Source organism: Tasmannia lanceolata, unplaced genomic scaffold (assembly GCF_043159265.1).
Source record: "Tasmannia lanceolata isolate RefF3 unplaced genomic scaffold, GAP_Taslan_0.1 ptg000012l, whole genome shotgun sequence".
Classification (NCBI taxonomy): Eukaryota; Viridiplantae; Streptophyta; class Magnoliopsida; order Canellales; family Winteraceae; genus Tasmannia; species Tasmannia lanceolata.
This window is the reverse complement of record NW_027518689.1, coordinates 33,270,136-33,287,372: the sequence shown is the minus strand read 5'-3', so window position 1 is coordinate 33,287,372 and position 17,237 is coordinate 33,270,136. Positions and strand designations below refer to the sequence as shown.

Here is a 17,237-nt window from a genome sequence, read left to right as displayed (position 1 = left end):
TTCCCGTCTTGATGAGGTGATTGAAATCAAGAAAGTATTGGATGGCCATGTGATGGTAGTATTGTGGAGACAGATTCTTCACAACAATTTTTATTTGGTCCTCATGAAATTCCACTTAGCAACCCAAGAGGGGGTGAATTGGGTTTCTTTTCAAATTTTAAGGATTTTGAAAACTTAGATTGCACTAGTTTTAGATTGAATCGGAACTCAATTATAGTATTTAAAGCAATAGTAAAAAGCTTACCACAAGAGAAGAGGTGAAGAGACAAAGAAGCTTTGACACAAGGATTTTTATAGTGGTTCGGTCTTAGCTCAAGACCTACTCCACTCTTCTCAAGTTACTCTCCTTGAGGATTCCACTATCTTCTCCAAGGAACTTAAATACGGCGTTCCTTCCGCCTTGTACAAATCGAGCTTCAAGCTCCAAGGGTCTTCTACAGCGCCCTTCGTGCCAAATAAAAAGAAGATGAAAGTTTTTAGCTCGCTTGTCTCTAGATATGCTAATTTACAAGTAAAGCTCACTCACTCTCACAAGAACAAGATGAACAAATGAAAGTCCTAAAGTCTCTCAAGAATAATCTAAGGTAAATGGCACAAGAGAGAGATTGAGAGTGAAGATCTTGAGGAGAAGGAGAATGAATGCCTTTTAGTGCTCTTAAAATATTTGTAAACTCCTTAGATGGTTCCCCAAGAGTCCCAAGGTTCATATATATAGAGGGGAGAAAAATACACAATTTTTAAGCTCCCCAACGGTCTTCTCGGAATCCGGGCTCGGAGCTCCGAGACCTTATTTTTTTGAACCTGGAACAATTCTCGGAGCTCCGAGAGCTCGGAGCTCCGAGAATATCCTTGGAGTTTCGAGAAGCCTATAATCAGCTTGAATGATTTGCCGTTTGTCATGCACTCTTGAGGATGCTACGCTGTGAACATCATAGCTTTGCCAATGGGAATCATTAGTGTGTAAAACCGTTATTTTATAACAAATTGAGTTTCTTAATCATCAAAACATTTCAATGGGAGTACTTGTTGAACCCTTGGGCTAACACCTCATCTGACAGACGATGAGTCATCTGCGTAGCTTTCCTTCTCCATCTACGAATGAAGGAAGTGAAGGTTTCATTGTGGCCTTGTTTCAATGCTTTAAGATCTCGCTTGGTTACGTCCATTCCCTCCTCCATGGAGAACTACTCGACGAACATGTTAGCAATATCCTCTAGGGTTCGGATCTCTTCAGACTTCAGGCTTAAGAACCACTTCTTAGCCACTCCGATCAGGGATCGAGGAAACAAGAGAGCAACCTGCTTTGGAGATAGACCATGCTGCTGCAGAAGCGGAAGTACTGACATTAGATGGCTTCTAGGACACCCGGTCCCGTCATGCTTATCCATGTCTGGCACTTTGAATCTAGGAGGCAGTGTGACTCCTGGATATATCATGAAATCTGCCATTTTCAACTTCTTTGGGCCTTGGAATTTTATATTCTCCATCTCCTGGGTCAGCCTGTCCAATCTGTCTGTAATCACCTTGCCTTTATCGGCTCTTTCCAGATGAGGGTGACAGTTCTCTTCTGCATACTGCTGCTCATCCTCAAAGTCATCTTCCACAGCAAATACTGCCGGTCTGTTCATCATAGGAGGTGGAGGAGGTATGACTGAAGGATGCTGGGGTGCATGCTCCTTAGAAGTAGAACTTCTATCATTTTTCAGGCGAGCAATTTGTTCATTGATGGTGCCCAATTGTGCTAGGATAGCCTTCATCATCTCATTGGTGTCAAGGGTATTATGTCCATTCTCTGCCATGGGTTCAGGTGTGGGTAGAATGGGTGAAAGAGTTTCCTGAAAGTTTGAAAGGGGTAACAGTGGGGAAGTAAAAGAGGGTGGTCACAAAGACTGTCGACTCAGCCTGGAATCAGATGTCTGACGGGACCAGGTTGGTTTTGAAATATGAGTTTTTTGAGAAGCTATGATTGCTCTATATCAGAATCCTGAAATAGAAGTATAAATACTAGATCAAGATAAATGATAAATGAGATAAGATATTTTGATCAAATAGTGACAAGAGAAACAAAACACACTTTCATTAATAAAATTCAAATTGTGATTACAACGGATGAAAATATTAATCTCTGATCACAACTGGATAAGCAGACTGGCTGTAAGCCCAATGGTTTTTACCTTGGCATTCACATCTTGTTTTGATGATTCCAATACACAAGTGATCTTTTATCACTAATGTGTTTGATTGTCTAAGTTGTAGATTATGATAAAGTAAGATCAAGGATGCTTGGATTGAAGGCCAAGAAGCTCACATTGGACCACTAATTGGAAGGCCAAAGTCATCAAGCAAGAAGTCATGAAGACATGAAGAAATTCATATTGAAGACCATTTTTTGTCTTTTAGAATGTAATTGATCCAAACCTAGATTAGGCTTTTAGAGGCATAATTAAGTTAATCTCACACATCATAAATAAACAAGTGATTGTATTTGTGGAGTTCTAACACCTTGGAACCCTCATAGCAATCCCATCTTGGTTGAGAATTGGAAGCCCAAACAGAATTGAAAATCTGCTCTTCATAGGCTTCTCGGAACTCCGAGAATTATTCTCGGAACTCCGAGAAATGGTCCAGTAGACATTTTTTTCATCTTCTGTTAGAATTCCCGGAACTCTGAGATTTTTTCTCGGAACTCCGAGAACACTACAACGGTCGGATTTTGAGCCGTTGGGGATTTTCCAGAAATTACCGTAATGCCATTCCATTGAACGGTCATATTTTGTTTTTCCTATAAATATGGGTGTTCTAAACATTCAAATAATTAATCCTAACACTCTAAAACTTCATTTGAATATCCAAGAGTGAATCAAACTTCAATTGTGCCTCTCATCACCATCTTTAGGATTTGGATCATAGGCTCAAATTTGTACATCCATTTTGTAACCCTTGTGAGGGATTTTTCATTTCTTTCTTTCAACCTTCGAGTGTTGTATTCGGGCGAGTATTCGGAGAAGCGAAGCCCATTCTCCGTGGTGAGGATAGCCACCAAGGTTAAAGCTATTGGGGTGAGGATAGCCACCAAAGTTAAAGCTATTGTAATTGGCATTCGATCTTCGCCAAGGTTAAGAAGATCAAATAGTGAAGCCATCAACGGGTTTGGTTGGTGGAGTGGAGTAGGCCTCGGATTTGAGGACCGAACCACTTTAAATCTCGGGTGCACTCTTTCTATCTCTTTGCTCTCTTATTTGCATTGCATCATTAGATTTAACTTGTATGCTTGAATATTGATTCTTGATCTCTTAATCTTAAAATCGGTTTAAAAGTTTAAAATTGGTAGATTCTATTTCTTAAACAACCATATTCTCCCTCCTCATTGTGTTGCCAATCAAGTATAACTTGGGACCCCCTTACATCGGATTTTCACTTGGTATCAGAGCCTTGGCTCTTAAAAGATTTTAAAATTTTTGTGAAAGTTATTTCAAAATCTAACTAGGGAAAAATTTTATTTGGCAACTTCTATTTGTGAAATGGTACACCAAATTGGAACCGGACTTCCGGAAGGCCATTCCACAACTAGACCTCCTTTCTTCAATGGGTCAAACTATGGACATTGGAAAACAAGGATGCGCATCTATCTTCTCTCGATAGATGTGGAACTTTGGTACATTGTTGAAAATGGATACAATGTACCTTCCAAACCATTTGAAGAATGGAATGTGGTAGAGAAAAGGCAAGCTAATTTGAACTACAAAGCAATAAATTCTTTGTTTTGTGCCTTAGCTACCGAGGAGTTCAATCGAGTTGCTCTTTTTGATTCCGCCAAGACTATTTGGGATACCCTTGCGACTACCCATGAGGGAACATCACAAGTCAAGGATTCCAAAATAAACTTGTTAAAGAGCAAGTATGAAATGTTTAGAATGAGTCCAAACGAGAGTATTTCAGAAATGTATACTCGTTTTTCTATTATTTCTAACGAACTGGCTAATCTTGGTAAATCTTATCCTACTGATGAGCTTGTAAGTAAGTTGCTTAGGTCTCTTCCTCCACATTGGGATCCAAAGGTCACCGCGATTCAAGAATCAAAGAATCTCAAGACGCTAACCATGGAGGAGCTTGTAGGATCTCTCATCACCCATGAGATGCTCCTTACTAGCCGACAAGAGGAAAAGAAGCCAAAGGAGAAGGAGAGGGAATTTAGATCCCTAGCACTCAAGGCTTCCAAGGAAGACTCATCAAGTGAAGTGGATAGTGACGAAGAAGAAGCTTTACGAAGATTCAAGAGCTTGTGGAGAAAGAAGCATAAGAAAGATAAGAAGAAGAAAGAAGAAAGTGATGTTGATGGAGCCTTAAGATGCTTCAATTGCAAGAAGATTGGACACAAAAGACCGGATTGTCCACTTCTAAAATCAACTTCCTCTAAGTACAAGGGTAAGAAAGATTGGAAGAAGCATAAGGCTCTTGCCGCCGGTTGGGATGCGTTAAGCACATCGGGCAAAAGCTCAAGTGAAGGGGAAGAAAATAAAAAAGATGATCTTTGCTTCATGACATTCACCCATGAAGATGAGGTAAACTCTCACCCATCTTGTAAATCATCAAGTAGCGATAATGAAAAAATATCTTATGATGAATTGTGTAACACTTTGCACTCCCAAATTTCCAAAAACAAAGTTCTTAAAAAATCCATTTTAAAGTTAGAAAAAGAACTTGAATTTTTGAAAATTGATTTATCTTCTTCCATATCTCAAGAACAAGTTAATCTTGCAAATCATAAACTTAAGATTGATACCCTTAAGGGTAGTTTGGATGAGAAATCTTGCCAACTTGTAAAATTTCAAAATATGGCAAGCTCCTCCAATTCTTATGAAGATGAAAGAAAATGAGAGACTTAGATTATGTTTACATGGATTTCTAAATGGAAATAAAATTATTGACATAATCCTAAGTAAAACTAGTCTTAGACCTCAACATGCTTATCATGATAGGACTAGTATATCTAACCCTCTTGTTAGATGCCATTTTTGTGGAATGAATGGTCATTACCAATTCCAATGTGCATCCAAGAGTAGGGCTAGATGTGAGACCAAGAAATCTTGGGTTCCCAAAACCCCCATATGATTTTATTCATATTGTGTAGATTAAGTTTTTTTTTAACTTAAAATTGAATATATTTCATTTGTATGGTTTGTGATAACCCCTCTTGTATTGTAAAATTATTTTAACTAGGGGGAGTTAAAATTGAATCTTTCTTTAAAAAAGGGGGAGCTTTAAAATTGTAAATTTTAAACCCTTTGTTTTTCTTACCCCTTCTTTTTGTTGATAACAAAGGGGGAGAAGAATCTAGAGTAAAGTCTCTAGAGTAAGAAAAATGTGAAAAGAGTATATGCTTTGAATTGTAAATCTCTTGTGCTTGTCATCATCAAAAAGGGGGAGATTGTAAGCCCAATGGTTTTTACCTTGGCATTCCCATCTTGTTTTGATGATTCCAATACACAAGTGATCTTTTATCACTAATGTGTTTGATTGTCTAAGTTGTAGATTATGATAAAGTAAGATCAAGGATGCTTGGATTGAAGGCCAAGAAGCTCACATTGGACCACTAATTGGAAGGCCAAAGTCATCAAGCAAGAAGTCATGAAGACTTGAAGACATGAAGAAATTCATATTGAAGACCATTTTTTGTCTTTTAGAATGTAATTGATCCAAACCTAGATTAGGCTTTTAGAGGCATAATTAAGTTAATCTCACACATCATAAATAAACAAGTGCTTGTATTTGTGGAGTTCTAACACCTTGGAACCCTCATAGCAATCCCATCTTGGTTGAGAATTGGAAGCCCAAACAGAATTGAAAATCTGCTCTTCATAGGCTTCTCGGAACTCCGAGAGTTTTTCTCGGAACTCCGAGAAATGGTCCAGTAGACATTTTTTTCATCTTCTGTTAGAATTCCCGAAACTCCGAGAAATATTCTCGGAACTCCGAGAACACTACAACGGTCGGATTTTGAGCCGTTGGGGATTTTCCAGAAATTACCGTAATGCCATTGAACGGTCATATTTTGTTTTTCCTATAAATATGGGTGTTCTAAACATTCAAATAATTAATCCTAACACTCTAAAACTTCATTTGAATATCCAAGAGTGAATCAAACTTCAATTGTGCCTCTCATCACCATCTTTAGGATTTGGATCATAGGCTCAAATTTGTACATCCATTTTGTAACCCTTGTGAGGGATTTTTCATTTCTTTCTTTCAACCTTCGAGTGTTGTATTCGGGCGAGTATTCGGAGAAGCGAAGCCCATTCTCCGTGGTGAGGATAGCCACCAAGGTTAAAGCTATTGGGGTGAGGATAGCCACCAAAGTTAAAGCTATTGTAATTGGCATTCGATCTTCGCCAAGGTTAAGAAGATCAAATAGTGAAGCCATCAACGGGTTTGGTTGGTGGAGTGGAGTAGGCCTCGGATTTGAGGACCGAACCACTTTAAATCTCGGGTGCACTCTTTCTATCTCTTTGCTCTCTTATTTGCATTGCATCATTAGATTTAACTTGTATGCTTGAATATTGATTCTTGATCTCTTAATCTTAAAATCGGTTTAAAAGTTTAAAATTGGTAGATTCTATTTCTTAAACAACCATATTCTCCCTCCTCATTGTGTTGCCAATCAAGTATAACTTGGGACCCCCTTACATCGGATTTTCACTGGCAATAATGGGAAATGCAGAAATCAAGATAATAAAACATGATATGGATCCTCAAGGCTCCTTAATCCGAGCTCTCCTGCTTACAGGCTCTTCCGATATTTCTCCACGTCGGATTTTAGATGCTAAAGAAAATCTCCTCTTCATATTTTTGTTTCCTCAAGCAGCCACAATGAATCTAATGAGATCAGGAGTGCGATCTTCACAAAGAGGAGGGACTATGGCTCCGGGAGGACATGGAATTCCCGTAACCTGATGGACAAATCGCATGGGTGCATAAAAAGATGATTTCTCAAGACCCATGAGGTAAACAAACGGATGTGGGTAGATGCTAGTGAAAACTTGGAAGCATGAATGACTTACCCAACGAAATTGGCTTTCCTCTACATACTGCAACCAATTGTGCCATTCATCAATGGACTGAGGTTGATTAGCTATTGGTTGCCATGCACGGAAATTCTTCAGGGTATACGGGTTTTGGTTTTGTCGCTGAAGAACCTGAAGTTTTTCCCCAAGCCAGACATACAACAATTTTACACATCCAAAGAAATTGTCTTTGATCTCTTGAGAAGCAATAAGATCTAGTCCCAAGAAGGTTTCTGCTAACATGGTGGGTATAGGATTCCTCCCCTCATTGATCTGATCTACTACTCCTAGTAGCGTCAAAGATGCAACAAGGGAATTTCAGCGAAGAACGTGACGTGCGAAGACCATAAAAATTAAAGCACTACGTCGGCAATCCTGAAAATGAGAGTTAGTAGGATCGACGTTGTTAGAAAAAAGTTTAACAAGGTCTTGAATTTTCACGCACATATCCGTTAACACGGCAGAGCATCCACAGTTTCATTTTTGAATAGTTTGCAAAACAGATCATAAGGAGATTATATTCTTGAAGGTTTGATCCAGAGTCCCTCAGATGGGAGCTCTAGCAGGGTACACTAGTCCTCAAATATGGGACAGAGTTCAAAAGGGCCAAATCGGAAGACATGAAGAACAGGATCCCAAAGTCCAGCAGCTGCTTGAAGGAATTTCCAATTTATATCCCGACTATTCAGATGAGTGAATGAATTGATGAAATGATCAACCATGTTTCTCTTTGAATGCTCAGATGGAAGAACTCTAATGGTATCGGCTATCCAGTTGTCCAACAAAATGTTCGCCATAATCAGACCTGACACAAAGATAGGACGGGATAATTAGGAAATGAAGATAACCTCGAATAAACAAAGGATAAGGATAAACTTAACAATCAATCATAAGAAGGATACAATTGGCGACATCGAATGCTCCACTAATGATCAAAAGATGATCAGAAACTCAGAAACGAGACCGCGGTCACAAAATGACAAAAGTAGATCATAGACCGGATCTAAATCTGGAAGATGGATGTCAAAACTGTATGATCAAGGAGATCAACAATGATAGACTATGGCCATAGAGACAGTAGACAAACTGTCGACCGTATATAAAGACAAAACAAGCAAAAATTTGATTAATACATACGCAATATGAATGACACAACAAAAGAATGGATAAATGAGGTTTGAATCTGAAGGATAAAAACAAGTAAAATTTATCATCACTGGGTCAAAGAATAAACCGTAGCTATGAGTGTGACAAGTATAAACCACTAGCCAGGTTTAGATCTGAGAGATGAATAGACATGACGGATTGATTCAAGCCAGGAATCTCTACTATAAAGTAGGTCCTGATCTTATAATCAAGAGATATATGGACAAAAATCTCAAAGAATAGAGCAAAAGATAGACCACGACCATGAGAGGGGCAAGTAAAAACCACTGGTCGGGTCTAGATCTGAAAAACGGGCTGATATAACTGATTAGATTAGACAAGGAAACCTCACTAAAGAGTAGGCCCCAATCTGATAATCAATATATATATATATATATATATATATATATATATATATATCCTAACCAGGGGCACCAGCCCTAAATATAATCCCGCAAAGTCAAGACACTTGACTCAAGACAGACATGTGAGTGTACTAGGACCGCGCTGTAGCCACATAAGGTGAACTACAATAATCTATGGATAAGACATGGCTCCTAAATCTAGGCTCTTCACGAACTGGACAGAGGAGTGCCAGGCCGCATTCGAGGACTTGAAGCAGTACTTGTCCTCTCCACCACTGTTAACAAAGCCGGAACCGGGTGAGGAGCTACTCCTGTATCTGTCCGTGAGCCCCATGGCTCTAGTAGCAGGGGATCTATTCCTAAGAAAAGCTGCTATCTCCCAACCAAAGAGGGTCGGAAAACTCTCCCCGACCTAGGAGGGACCGTACCGAGTAAAAGAAGTGATTCGCCCGGGGAGTTATAAGCTGGAGACGCTGGAGGAGCACCTATTACCCCATGCCTGGAATTCAAAGAACCTCCGCCAATACTATCAGTAGTAGGCTGCCTGGCGTCAAAGTGACTGTAAATATACACTGAATATGAATGATAGAAGTTCTTTTGCAAATCTCTTCGTACTCCTTGGAAACCCAGTTCACTAAAAACTAGGGTACTCGATGCTTGGTTCGCCACGGCTCGTCTCCGCAAAAGCCGGGAGAGCACTCCTGGTCCGAAACAAGCCCGGACGCAAAAACCAACGCCACTCGGAAACCCAGTTCGCTAAAACTAGGGTACTCGCCACTTGGAAACCCAGTTCACTAAAACTAGGGTACTTGATGCTTGGTTCGCCACGGCTCGTCTCTGCAAAGGCCGGGAGCGCACTCCTGGTCCGGCACAAGCCCGGACGCAAAAACTAACGCCACTCGGAAACCCAGTTCGCTAAAACTAGGGTACTCGCCACTTGGAAACCCAGTTCACTAAAAACTAGGGTACTCGATGCTTAGTTCGCCCCGGCTCGTCTCCGCAAAGGCCGGGAGCGCACTCCTGCTCCGGAACAAGCCCGGACGTAAAAACCAATGCCACTCGGAAACTCAGTTCGCTAAAACTAGGGTACTCGCCACTTGAAAATCCAGTTCACTAAAACTAGGGTACTCGATGCTTGGTTCGCCACGGCTCGTCTCCGCAAAGGCCGGGAGTGCACTCCTGGTCCGGAACAAGCCCGGACGCAAAAACCAACGCCACTCGGAAATCCAGTTCGCTAAAACTAGGGTACCCGCCACTTGGAAACCCAGTTCACTAAAACTAGGGTACTCGATGCTTGGTTCGCCACGGCTCGTCTCCGCAAAGTCCGGGAGCGCACTCCTGGTCCGGAACAAGCCCAGACGTAAAAACCAACGCCACTCGGAAACCCAGTTCGCTAAAACTAGGGTACTCGTCACTTGGAAACCCAGTTCACTAAAACTAGGGTACTCGATGCTTGGTTCGCTACGGCTCGTCTCCGCAAAGGCAGGGAGCGCACTCCTGGTCCGGAACAAGCCCGGACGCAAAAACCAACGCCACTCGGAAACCCAGTTCGCTAAAACTAGGGTACTCTCCACTTGGTAACCCAGTTCACTAAAACTAGGGTACTCGATGCTTGGTTCGCCACGGCTCGTCTCCGCAAAGGCCGGGAGCGCACTCCTGGTCCGGCACAAGCTCGGACGCAAAAACCAACGCCACTCGGAAACCCAGTTCGCTAAAACTAGGGTACTCGCCACTTGGAAACCCAGTTCACTAAAACTAGGGTACTCGATGCTTGGTTCGCCACGGCTCTTCTCCGCAAAGACCAGGAGCGCACTCCTGGTCCGGAACAAGCCCGGACGCAAAAACCAACGCCACTCGGAAACCCAGTTCGCTAAAACTAGGGTACTCGCCACTTGGAAACCCAGTTCACTAAAACTAGGGTACTCGATGTTTAGTTCACAATGGTTTGCTCCCGCAAGGACCAGATTCAACTGAAGCTCGAAACACCTGTCTGGAGTATTATCGACACAGTATAGAATCCGACAGTATTAGCCAGAAACAGACAAGTGGAGAAGGGGTGGACAGCAAAATTTAATTTCCATTCATGAAGTAGGGCCTCGAAGGGCCATTACAAAAATAAGGCCTCAGAAGGCTGTTACAAAAGTTGGGCCTCCAAAGGACCATTACAAAAAAATCAAATCAAAAGAGAAGAAAGAAAGGGAGCTCAAGGCACCCCATGTCTACCACCCCGTGATGGGTCCGACTTCGGGACCACTGCAGCAGCGGTGGTGCCCGGCTCTTCGTCGTCAGGCGCCGGTGGGTCAGGGAGAACCAGTCCCGTCAAGGTCACGGCCGGGTTGGATTCCTTAACCTGCTCAAGGCAGTCAAAGAATCCAACCTTATAGGACTCGCTGGACAAACTGAAGAGCTCGTCCTCCTTTTTCTGAACGGCCGCTATCAGCCTCTCCCGAGCTCTCGACCTCTGCGCGTTGAGAGCCTCGGCTGCCTTCTCCTTCTGAGCGGCCAACTCTTCTTTGAGCCGCTTGTTCTCCTCGACCGTCTGCCCAATGGACCTTTGAAGCTCTTCTGCCTCCTTCATCAGCTGTCCGCTCTCCTCCTCGGACTTTGTTATTGCCTCGGAAACTTCTTGCTCTTTTCTCGAAGGTCGTTATAGTACAATGAAATCTGTAGGCCAGCAAGTGTTAACACAAGAAAGCGAATCAAAAGACAAAGACAAACAAAAACTCGCGGGCCACCTCACCTGGTAAAGTGAAGAGAATATGGCATCGTCGGCCGCAGCTGGAGGTTCGTTGAGAACCTGGTGCTTGTCATTGCTGAGGAGAACTTTGGTGAGGAGCTCCTTAGCAACCCGGCTCTCACCAAGACCGGTGTCATTCTTCTGAACGGCCCAGTTGGGCCGAAAAACATTGTCTCCAGACCTAGCCGGAGGTGGACGGGCTCCGGTGGGTGTTCCACCCGACTTTGAGGACCCCGCCCCCCGGCCATAGGCGCCGACCAACTTCACCGTAGTCTTACTTTTGGGAGGCGGCGTCTTCTGGGTCAGAGTCGGACTCGGCATCTCAACGGCCTTTCTTTTCTGGCCCTGCTGGGCCCTCCCGAATGCTCCCTGCCTCACTCTCTCCATCTTTGTCTGTTTCTGCATCTTTGAAAGTCAACACAGACGAACAAACCAGTCAGAAACAACAAAAAGAAAAAAAAGAGTTTAGAGCAAGACTAGCCACATACGTGCCGGGATCGCAGTACTAAGGCCCAGCCCGACCAGAACCTCTTGCCCATGGAATTCCGAACAATGAATGGGTCCCTCACTGTCCAGCTCCTCGCGGACTAGGGCAAACGTCCTTGCATCCTCGCCCTCAAGGAACGGCTTGCGACTCATTGCAACTGTATCCGAGGCGTCCCATTTCAGAGGAACTGGCCAGGGCTCGGTGGACTCCCTGTCCTCGACGTAGAAGAACCTGTTCTTCCACAAGTGTATGGAAGAGGGAGTGCCAGTGATCATTTTCACCTCCGGGCGCTGGATAATGTAAATCCAACCCCCGTCCTTGTGCCTCTTCAATTGCACACACACGCGGAACAACGGCACAGACAAGTTTCTCCCAAGCCGGCCCTGGACGAGGTATATGAACCCGGTCAGCACCCTCCACAAGTTCGGCGCAACCTGAGCCGGAGCTAGCCCGTAATATTGAAGGACCGCGATGAAGAACGGGTGCAAAGGGAACCTGAGCCCAGCCCTCAGCGACTCGTCGTATATACAGACGTCGAGGCTTTCGTTGCAAGCCCTATCTCCCTCTATCGCCTCCCTCAGCCCAAACCTTGGGGGAACACAGTACCTATCCCTAATGTCTCTCATCACAAACTCATCAAGGAAGTTCTCCTCGTGAAGAGCCTGTATGTTGTATTGAGGGTTTGCGTCCATCCGGGCCCTGGCTACAACCTCAACGCCCTGGCCCAGGAGGAATGTCGTGGACGCCTCGGCAGCGTCACTACCAACACTCGCCTCTCCTCGAAGATAACTATCCGTTGGGAGTGGGGTGGTGTTCAGATCCAAAATCACTTCGTCTCCAACCACCTCGTCGTCACTATCTACGATTTCTACTCTAGCATTTTTGGCCCTGAAGTCGTGGTCGGATTGTTTTGGGTCCTCCCTGACGAACTAGACCCTGAGATACTGGAAGAGGACTCCCCTGAACCGGACTCCGAACCGGACTCAGAGCTAGAGTTATGACAGGACATGAACGCAGAAAAAGAAACGAATAAGAGACGCGCTCAAGAAGATTACCGGTCAGAACAGAAGGCTCCCAATCCGCGGACGTTCAGAACCGCATGCAATCCAAGCCGAGCTGGCAGAGCAAAGAAGCAAAAAGGAGAAGAGTGAAAAGTGAAAAGTGAAAAATGAAGGGTGAAAACCTCCTTTTATAAAGCCTTGGCTAAGGCGGTTCACATTTAATGAAGGGTACGCACTTCGAGGGCCCTTGTATGGTGCCACGTGTCTTTCATTAATGAAGGACACACACTTCGATGCAAGGGCGTAAGTAAATACGCCCGTATCTCCAAGGGGCTAAGGGCATCTATGAAGTGCTCGTGTGAGGGATAGCTCTTAAAGTGATTGTGCCCGTCAAGAAAACCAGTCCGGCCCAAGCCGGACAGGATATGGCGCAATCGCTAAGGGTTAAGAAAACCAGTCCGGTCCAAGCCGGACAGGATATGGCGCATCCACTGCGCGACAAAAACCAGTCTGGCCCAAGCCGGACAGGATATGTCGCAAATCGCTAAACGACAAAAACCAGTCCGGCCCAAGCCGAACAGGATATGGCGCAAATCGCTAAACGACAAAAACCAGTCCGGCCCGAGCCGGATAGGATATGACGCAAATCGCTAAACCACAAAAACCAGTCTGGCCCAAGCAGAACAGGATATGGTGCAAATCGCTAAACGACAAAAACCAGTCCGGCCCAAGCCGGACAGGATATGACGCAAATCGCTAAACGACAAAAGCCAGTCCGGCCCAAGCCGGACTGGATATGGCGCATCCGCTACGCGACAAAAATCAGCCCGGCCCCAGCCGGACTGGTTCCCAGGCCAGACTGACAAATTTCTGAACTGATTCCCAAGCCGGACTGATAAATTTCCTGACTGATTCCCAGGCCGGACTGACAAATTTCCGGACTGATTCCCAGGCCGGACAGACAGATTTTCCGAACAGACTCCCCCCTATCAGGAATGTAACTCACCACACTTCCCCAAATCATTACAATGACTTGGAGAACTGGGGGCAACTGATGGGGTATAAAAATAGCAGCCAGTTAGCTGCCGACGCGTGGCCCCTGGATGGCCCACCGCAAGCCCAACGGCTGCGCAGTGGCAATATGGTAATTACCTCAGAGTAGGTAAACTCGAACCTATAACAGGCCGACACCTGTCCTGGGGTAGGTAATCCAACCACCCCAGGTTTCCCTCTATAAAAGGGCCTTCAAAGCTTAAATCAGAAGGTAATAACTTCTCACCCACCACTCTTAAACACGCTCTGCACTCTTGCTCACACTGACTTGAGTGTCGAAGGGCCTGTCCGGAGCAACACTCCGGGTTGGTCTTCTGACCTCGTTTGCTCCTTGCGCAGAACTCGACCTTTTTAGTTCGGCTCCTCGGGTCCTCCAGCTCAGCTCTTACGTCCCTGTCGTATCTATTACTGATTTTAGGCCTAACAACGTCCAAAGCTCATGATGAAACCGTAAGATCAATAAAGTACTAAGTACACCAATATTCATGCGGAGGGCCTTATCAAATGCAAATTTCAGTTTCAACTTCTCTTCATACATAGACACAATTAAGTCAGGAGATTTATTATCTCTGTACATTCCCTTGAACAGAAACATGAATATCAATCCAACATCCATTGCACGGATTACCTTCTCTGTTCTTTGTGCGTCTCAGGGGATCGGTTTCGACATTACAGAGAACTCAAAACCATGACAAAAAAATACATCTTTTCTTCTTCAAATCTTACAATCTAACACAATGATGGAAGAGTGAACGTTGTGGAGTGAGCCCACCAAGACTCTTTTTCGGAAAAAATGATAACCTTTGACAGCGGGTTAAATAGTAAAAGATAAGGTGAGCTAGTGCAATTACATAGTGGTATTTGCTAGCGTCCATCGCAAAAGGCATTTCACAGATGGTCTGTTGCATGTCAGACCAGCCACACAGGCTCCCTTTTCAGCAGCTTTTGTCTTCATTCACGAGGTGGCTGGTCTGACATGTAAGAGACCATCTGTTAAATGCCTTTTGCGATAGACGCTAGCAAATCACTTAGTAGTGCCAATATCGGTAGCCTCGGTGAAAATTCGAAAAAAAAAATGTAATGAGGCCGAGTTTATTCGAGAAGCTTCCTCCAGGGTAGTCTAGGCTAGAAACTTCTAGGAGTAATAAGAGGTTGCCCCTTTTTTTTTTAACAAAAAATGCAGCTGTATTTTAGACCACATCCATCTATTATTATAATTAGAAGAATGCTTCAAGATCATTGTTAATATTTTTTTTCTAACGAACGCATTTGGACTTCAAGTGTGCCGTGTGGATGATATTGATCCTTAACTCATTTCAGATTTATTGGTCCTCTTCTTTCAACATTCCAGCTGGGGTGTTAGATGATATTGAAAAAATCCTGAGAAATTTCTTTTGGAGTGGAGAAGATCGGCACAAAAAATTTCATGCCATCTCTTGGGAGGTCATTTGCACTCCCAAAAGAGAAGGGGGAGCTGGTCTGAGAAGAATCAGAGACACCAACCGTATTGGCCAAATGAAGCAATTCTGGGGGCTGATTTCGAATAGGAAATCCCTATGGAATGACTGGGTCCAACTCAAATACATAAAAAATCAAAGCATTTGGCAAATGAAGATGCCCAGTCATCCTTCATGGGGATTTAGGGGAATCTTCCAAACCAGGGACATCATGAAAAATCACATTTGCTATTCTATTGGAACAGGGGAAAACATAAACTTCTGGGACCACCCTTGGCACCCTGAAGGGACTATATCCAACCAAATCTCTTCTGCCTCTCTTCAAACCAACATCAGTAAGAAAACCAACCTAAGTAGACTTCTCCTTAATGGCATCTGGGACCAGATGTTTGATCTCCCCCACCTCGCCGTCTTAAAAAAGACCATTTCTTCTGCAATCATCCGCCCTGGCTACTCTGATAAAGCTATTTGGAAACCTTGCTCAAATGGTATTTTCACCTCAAAATCAGCCTGGAACGAAGTCAGAATCAAAGCGCAAAAAGTTCCCTGGTGCTCAACCATTTGGTTTTCAGGAAACATTCCCCGGCATGCTCTCACAGCATGGCAAGCCATCAGCAACAGACTCCCAACAAGAGACCGTCTGTGTTCCATGGGTATTACCACTGATCAAGCTTGCCTTCTATGTCACTCTGGGCTTGAATCAGTAAACCACCTTTTCTTTAATTGCGCCTTCTCCAAATGGATTTGGAACTTTCTGCTCTGGAGATTTAATCACAGAAGGAAAATTGGCAAAACTCTATGTGATGAAGAAGCATGGGTGAGAAATCAATTCAGGGGCTCAAGCCAATATACCATTGCCATGAAAGTTTCTTTTGGGGCAGCCATATATTGTATATGGCAGGAAAGAAATTCAAGACTTCACAGCGGTACCCCAACCCACAAAAGAGATATTCTTCATCTGATCATCGACAAGATTCAAACTAGAATTAGATTCCTCCACCCCCATGATAACCATTCCCCCAGAAGTCTCCAATTTGCTCTCCATTTCAATATCCCTATCCATCTGAAACCTAATCTAACTCGAACCTGCTCCTGGATCAAGCCCCCTGTCGGTGTTGCCAAAATTAACACTGATGCTTCCCTTTTTGTTAATGGTGCCTCCTTGGGAGGTCTAATTAGGAATCCCAACTCTGTTCTCGCCCTCTTCTCTATTCCTGCTTCTGGGGACGACATCACAATCTTGGAGCTGAAAGCTATTGACTATGGAATCTTTTTGGCTCAGGAAAAAGCCCTCAACAGAATCTGGGTTGAATCTGACTCCCTCAATGCAGTCAATATTATCAACTCTCAAGTCCCCTGCCCATGGAAGGCCCTCACCTTGTTGGACAAAATCTACGTTGGTCTGGCTACCTTTGTTGACTGGAAAGTCACTCATGTTTGGAGAGAAGCAAACTCAGCTGCTGATTTCCTTTCAAAAGAGGACTGCCCTTGCAAGGGTGATGACATCCCTCCGTCGTCCATCCCAAACCCTCTCAAAGATATTATTGCAACAGATTCTGCTGGAGTCCCCTACACAAGGACATAGCTCTGTATCTCTAATGTTTCTTCTTGTCTCTTTTGTTCTTTTTGTTGCCTGGGAGCATGTTCCCCGCCTGTTGGCCTTTGAGCCCCCTTAGATTGTAATACTCTTTCTCATTAATTTTAGCTGGTCGGGGTCTGCCTAACCCTAACTTACTTACCAAAAAAAAAAAAAAGTGTGCCGTGTGGATGTGATTGGGACCGATTCGATGAGCAAATGAAGATCACGCAAAATCTAAAAATGTGATTGTACACATGGCAAAGTAGGGAGAGCTGTTAGGGACATGCCTATTTTTTTATTTTTTTTGATGGGTAAGCTGGGTTTAGGCAAGACCCCTACCAGATTTCATTT

General features: G+C 43.9%; 1 protein-coding gene across 1 annotated transcript; it reads left to right on the top strand.

Annotated features, from left to right (window-relative positions):
- The first annotated feature begins 15,464 nt into the window (after positions 1–15,464).
- Positions 15,465–16,892, top strand: LOC143888739 (uncharacterized). The gene has a single exon (XM_077393156.1). The coding sequence runs from the start codon at positions 15,465–15,467 to the stop codon at positions 16,890–16,892; it is 1,428 nt and encodes a 475-aa protein (XP_077249271.1).
- The last annotated feature ends 345 nt before the right edge of the window (positions 16,893–17,237 follow it).

Bases quoted from the DNA above. Each gene is read 5' to 3' on its own strand.
- LOC143888739 (XM_077393156.1), top strand. From the start codon at position 15,465: ATGCCCAGTCATCCTTCATGGGGATTTAGGGGAATCTTCCAAACCAGG.